Below are 6,771 nucleotides of genomic sequence, written 5' to 3' on the forward strand. Positions count from 1 at the left end.
CGTGAAGAATAACAGGTGGTAGAGATATATATATATATATATATATATATATATATATATATATATATATATATATATATATATATATATATTACTATTTATTTTGTTGCATTGTAACTTCTACTCAGCTGCAGATATCCTTCACTGGTTACTGTCTAATTTGAATATGAGAGCCTTTCTTTCTTTCTCTCTCTCTCTTTTAATCAGCAGCTGTGTTTTATTTCTCTGTTCTGAAGAATCTCAAACTTTTAACCGCTCCTCACGGAGGCACTGATTTTCTGAATGATAACGTCCCACACCTTATTCTACAGCAGAATTTCAGAAGATAAATAAGGGAAAACTTTAGGCTAAGCAGCAAAGGTTTTAAAAAAGTGAGAAAAAACAAAGTTGTTTTACCTTCTAGCTTCATGCCGACAGTGAGGCACTTTTGGAAGCGGCAGTACGGGCAGCGCTTTCTCTGGGTCTTGTCAATCTGGCAGCTCTGGTTCTCTATACATGTGTAACGCTTGTTGTTCTGGACGGTGCGCTTGAAGAAGCCCTGCGGAGAGAACCAATTAAGACGTCAACCTGCTTGACCCCTGCAATGCGATGGTAATTGGCCCATTCACACTCCCAGACAGATGGAGAGGGACACACATGGAGAGGGCTTAATGGACACACACACACACACACACACACACACAAAGGGGAGTTTTGAGCTAAACTCCAATTGATGTGATGCTTCAGACATAGAATGAAAAAAAAATGACTTGAAGACTCACTTAAAGAAAACAAGTTTCAACATTTCCTTCAATAAATCAAACTAATTTAAAATAGCTTTTTGAATATTCTTTTCATAAGAATTTTTATTAAATTTTCCGCCTTTAAAGGAAAGGATATTAAGTTTTACGTCTTAGTTTAAATTCCATTTAAATTCCATTTTCACTCATAGACTCCAGGATTTAAATTATTATCATTTTTAATTCTTTCGCTTAATTGTTTAAAAAATATAATTTCCATCTATAAATAGCAGGTTACACTGATCATACAAGGATTTTATTATTGGTAGCAGCAGGTAGGTACATTAACGTATTCCAGAATAGGAGAAGAATCCCTAAATCTGGATTATAAAATGAGATTAAAAACAGCATGCCAATAACTCGCTGAAAACAACTGAAAAGTTGCGTCAAAAAATAAAAAATATCCTTTAGAATATCAACTCTCAGTACCAAAAAATATTCCATGCTTCAGTGACATGTTTCTCTCCTTAATTTTCCATTTTCCACATGGCATGTGCCTTATAATTGTTCAAACTTACTTTCTGCACATCAGGAGGACAACATTTCCATGAAGAGTGCACCAGAGCTCTGTGATGATAGTGAAGTGTGTGGATTAACTTTTATTACTTTTTTTAAATTTATTTATGCTAAATTTCATCATGAAATCTGAAATGATCATGCTGATTTTAAACCACATGCTGCAAATTTACTAACGGATCTTGCTAACAAACAAATCTTTGGTGAGCTTTGAACAACTATGAGTTGATTTTAAAAACCCTGCACTCCTAGTCACCGAGTTCTGGATCAACTTAAATTAGTATACCACAAAAAAAAAAAAAAAAAGTTCTAGTCATCTCACAAGTTGTGTGGCGCATCAGTGTTTCAGAATTATGAGATTCTACCTCAAACTCCCCAAAAATAAAAATAATAAAAGAACCCAGTTCCCTCATGCATCTCTGCTCCTTCTTGTTATTCCAACTTGCTCGGTGTGCTAACATGTTTACTTTATGTGAAGTGTACAAACCAAAGCTGTATGTGTGCGCCTGAATAAAGGATGATCTGTTTGAGCGTGGTTTAGGAGCACATTTGCAGACTACAAATGCACCTTCTTGTGCATACTGTACGTGCACGAAACTGACCAATCCTGCAAAGTTTTAAAACAAAATGTGAATATAGCATAAACTCTTACAAATGGATCAGCTTTTGTTACTTCTGCACTGACAGAAAGACGGCACCGCCTGCTGCTGGGGATTATTTAAAGCCCAAATGAACCTGTAACTATCAGCAGCCTGATTCATCAGTCCAGCCCTGATGATCATACAAACTGCTACATTTTAGAGATAATCAATGACACGCTGGGGGTAATTATCAATATCATTAATGTTTCAACAAGGATATACAACCCTCTATAAAACACCTCTCCATCTACATCCTGCATGCTCACACACACACACACACACACACACGTGCACGACACCAGGAGTGTTTCAAGTCAGCAGGGAATGTGTGGATTGGCACTTAGACGTGAGCCTGCACCGAGGCTGAGAAGCAGCAGAGATGCCACTGACGTCTCCCTTCAAGCAAACGCTCAGCATCTCAAGGTCACAATACAGGGATCAAATCTTTAACATCTGCTTTGAATAATGACCACATAGGCAAGAAATGTGCACTGCAGCATCAATAGTGGGAGCTGCAATTTGACACTGAAGAGCGCTAACGCAGAGGCATTTGTCTCCGCTTCATTTTGCACTGGCAGCTTCGAATAAACGTTAAACGTGAGAAAGAGGTTGGAAGTTTGAACGAAGATGTTGTTTCTTTGTGTGAGGGAATATTTTGCTTTATGTCAGATAGTGATGAAAAGCTCCTAATGAACTTGCGATGAGAGTTTTGGGCAGTGCGACAAACGTTTGATCAAACAAAAAACCATCAGTCCTCAACGGTTATAACTTTCTTCATTTAAAAAAAAAAAGTTAACAAAAACCCTTCATGCTTTAAAATTCTTGCTTCATTTTGAGCGATCAAACAGAACAGGACAGGTTTGTTAGATCAGCTGTAGTATTTGACCCCTGACCTCTTCAGTGTAAATGATAAAACTAATACACTGAGCTGAAAGACACATTAGCTGAAGCCTTGAATGCAAAAAATGAACCTGCTGAAGTCCAGCAGGTTAAACTGGAAGCAGAGAACCATCACAATGCAGAAAATCACATTTTAAAAACAAGAACAGATCATTTCTATAAATAAAAAAAGCTTTTTTTTAGCTTGATTTATCCAGTCAGTCATTTCAAAAACTCATGCAAGACTTTAAGTCATTTTGACTGTAAATACATCCCAGCCCAAAACACAGACTGGATCTTTGTCAGTAAAAAGAAAAGTCACAGCACCCTCAGCCTCACTTCTTGTAATCTGTCCCCATCATGAGGTGCACCAACCTTGCAGCTCTCACAGGTCAGCAGTCCGTAGTGATACCCTGACACCTTGTCTCCGCACACGGGACACATCTCGTCCAGGTCCTCGTCATAAGAGTAGTCCATCATTTTTAACTGGGGGGCTGCGGAGGACACACGGACACACACAGAGAAGTCTATTTCAGTGCGCTTTCCCCGGAGCCAGCTCCCATCCATCAAGGTGAAGCACCGGTGGGGGTGGGGTGGGTGGGGGTGGACTGAGGGAGATCTCTGAAACTTTTCGTCCCTTGTGAAGGTTTAATTTCGGGAACTTATGGGCGTTTTGGGAGTGAGGTGAAAGGAAACGAGCGTTTCTCCCCGCGACTGCCCTCTCTCTTCTACAGTCGCTGCAGACAGAAGCAAAAAAGTATATATTTTTTAATAAATATAAAATTGCTCACGAAAGTCAGTCTCATAAATATGCATGCGTCTAAGTCGTGAAATCGCTTGGGGGGGGGGGGGGGGGTGGGGGCATTAGATTTGAAGATTGAAGAAAATCTTCCCGCCCACAGATAAATGGAAACACAAAGAAGTTACTTTTTATCTTTGCAGGCGATTAAAAAAAATAATAATAATAACACCAGCATTTTCTTTTTTTTTTTTAAAGGTCTATTTTCGAATCATCACTGAAGACATTTATTTTAGTGGCATCATTACATGATTGATCATATTCTTTCTAACAAGTTAATGATAATCTATTTTAAATGTGTTCCTTTTGGAGACCAAAACAAACAGCAACAATAAAATGACGCAGTCTCTTGGATTTAATAAATCTTTAACTAAACGCGTTTTAACGACTTTAATAATCGCGCTGGTTTTGTTGCAGCTCTGACAAACGTTTCACAAAACATATGTGGTTTAATCATTCAAAACAGCAGCCTGGATCTAACAGAAGAACCTGTCTGGATGGAAAAAGTGGATGTGCCCTCCTTGGCCTCGTGCTCTGCGCTCCTGCGCGCGCAGAGACGCCTTCATTAGACGGATTTGGAGTTTGTTAACGCGCCGAAGCAACAAGTTCCTACAAGGTTCTCTCTCTCTCTCTTTCCCTCCACATAAAGTCAAAGCAAACTCAAGTCTCTGATCTGTATTTTGCTTCAAAGCGCACAAAAAAAGAGGCTTTTTTTTTTTCCTCACGACGCGCAACGGGTTTGGCAGCGTTTGGAAAACTAAAAGAATATTTTCAGCGCATTTGTGCAGAAAATCCGCGCGCCATGGTGCGTAATTAGAACTTGGAGAAGGCCTCACGTGCTGCACATGTTTAAATTCTGAGAACGAAATATGATTCTAAACTTGCCGCAGGTGCCAACTTAACGTGCGTAAATTGCCTGGTTACGCACACCTCGTTCACTCTCACGTGTTGCATCTCACTATATATTTGTCTCTGGTTGCAAAGTTTCCATTAGAGCTACCTTTGGTTTTATTGGTCTGCAAAAAAACTGAGATAACAATCTCCCTGATGAACCACTCCTTCAAAGAGTCTTATCAGTGTCTCATAAAATCAAGTCGAGCAAAGAGATTGTTTTATTGCCGTGGAGTGACAAATGTGGATAAAGAAAACTTGATCTGTACTTAAATAATAAATTCACTGCTGCGTGTGGACTCTATTTGGAAAGAAGGTCAAGAAAACAACGCAAGTCAGAGGAAGTTACGAAATGTATATATATATATATATATATATATGATTTATTAAATCATTACCATCGTACCTTTTTTTTTGGCCTTTTTTATACATCAAAAAACATTTGGAAAAATTGTGTCTCAGTCACTAAAATAAATTGACACATTACTTTAACATAAAACTGTCTCAGTTGTAAAATGTTGCATATTTTGGAAAGAGTTTTAGATAAATGGGACAGTAACATGAAATGTTTTGAGGACGCAACAAATTCTGTGGACTCATTAAAGGCATTTGTCACCTATTTATAATCATGTTTGTCATTATTTTAGACAAGACTAAAAATGATTTGGGAGGTTAAATTTCTTATTCGTGCAGTAAATATTTTCTCTGAATCAGTCTTAAATTATTTGCAGTTTAATCACCTTTGCCTTCATTTTTTAAAAATATTTCTACAAACGAAATCATCCCGGGGTCATGCGATTTGGAGCATCTGCGTGGAGGAGGTCAAGTGGTTCGGTTCAAAACCACAGAAATATAAATGATAGATGCAGTCAGAGCATTTTGGTTTGTCTGTCGATTTTAGTCGGTTGCTCTTTTTCTGCTTGAGTGACAGCTCAACCATAAAACAAAATATCCATATTACATCTATAAATATACTGTTTAATTATGAAAGTTTTAGTGATGGAACGTATCTCATGCGGTCAAGGAGCTTCTTTAAATAAAACCACGGAACCAGTATTAACAACGCGGGACTTTCACTTTCTGCTGGCCCTTCTGTAACAGAAAAAGATTAAACTTTTTTTTTTTTTTTTTTTTTTGGGGGGGGGGGGGGGGCTTTTAAAATAAATCTGCGTTTTTCTGTTAAAAAATACTTAAAGCATGTCCGTCCTTACCTTGCATGTTCCTTGGCATGTGGCCGTGCGCTCCATACGATCGAGCGAGTCCCAAAGATTCAGACTCGACTTTGGGCAGCATGTCAGCGCAGCCGGCATGAGCTGGAGGCTGCGCGCGCCTCGGCGGGACACCTGGATGTGAGAGGTTCGCCTCAACACACCTCGAAGTGTCCCGAAGCTCTTTCCTCGCGCTCTGTCTTACTTTCTGCCTCTCCTTCTTCCAGTTATCAAACCATGGTCACATGAACTCTTCCTCTAAACGCGACCCAACCGAGTGCCCTACTGATTAAACTTTACTGCCATCATGTTTCTAACGGCACTTTTTGCGCGTAATGAACAAAAATCTAACCAAATATGAACAATAAGAAAGAGTTGCGCTCTGACTTGGACAGTTACTGTCTAATAAGAAAAGTGCGCAAGGTCCGGATGGAAACACGGCGCAAAGTTTCACTTTATCGTGTCCAAAAGTCTTTGCAGCGCGTCATCAATTAAAGGAGACTGTCACAGTGACTTTCAGCCTTTTGCAGACAAGCGCGCGCCGCCGGGGCTGCCCTACCCCTGTGCGTAAAGTCGGATTCGATGTGTCGGTCGGACTGTCTGGAGATGTGGAGACCCGTCCTCCTCCTCCTCCTCCTCCTCCTCCTCGAGGCTTTGTTTACGCCGCCCTCTCCAATCCCGAGCGCATGCGGTCGCCTGACATCATGTTTCTCTGGTCCAATCAGGCGGACAGACTGGGAACCATCGCCTCACAGCTCCCAATTCCTCCTGCTCTGTAATCTCAGCTGTTTAATCCCGTTAATGATGGACTTTTAAAAGAGCGGGGGGGGGGGGGGGGGGGGGGGGGGGGGGGGGGGATCAAGAGAGGTGATGCAACTGCGTGTTGTGAGAGCAGACTCCTCACGAGAGCGCGGAGAACAAAGTCGGAGCGCAAAGGTGTGTGTGGACTGGAGTGCGCGAAACAAGAAGCTGCAGCTGATGTCAAGCTCGAGTTAATGTTCTTTCTTTCTTTCTTTCTTTCTTTCTTTCTTTCTTTCTTTCTTTCTTTCTTTCTTTCT

The 6,771-nt window shown here is 40.3% G+C and overlaps 1 protein-coding gene across 2 annotated transcripts in view; it reads right to left on the reverse strand.

The window, feature by feature from the left end:
* nr5a2 (nuclear receptor subfamily 5, group A, member 2) overlaps positions 1 to 5,892 on the reverse strand; it is a 69,120-nt gene extending 63,228 nt beyond the window's left edge. The window contains exons 1-3 of one of the 2 annotated variants that reach the window (XM_037698039.1): positions 5,717 to 5,892; positions 3,191 to 3,309; positions 397 to 538 (exon numbers count right to left, since the gene is read on the reverse strand). In XM_037698039.1, coding sequence (XP_037553967.1) covers positions 397 to 538; positions 3,191 to 3,309; positions 5,717 to 5,798 — 343 coding nt within the window. In that variant the 5' untranslated portion in view covers positions 5,799 to 5,892. Of the gene's footprint in view, positions 1 to 396; positions 539 to 3,190; positions 3,378 to 5,716 lie in introns of those variants that run through there. The other variant, XM_037698038.1, reaches the window with a different exon arrangement.
* Between the last annotated feature and the right edge of the window lie 879 nt (positions 5,893 to 6,771).

The sequence above is a fragment of the Nematolebias whitei genome, chromosome 3 (genome assembly GCF_014905685.2).
Source record: "Nematolebias whitei isolate Nwh7 chromosome 3, NemWhi1, whole genome shotgun sequence".
Lineage (NCBI taxonomy): Eukaryota > Metazoa > Chordata > Actinopteri > Cyprinodontiformes > Rivulidae > Nematolebias > Nematolebias whitei.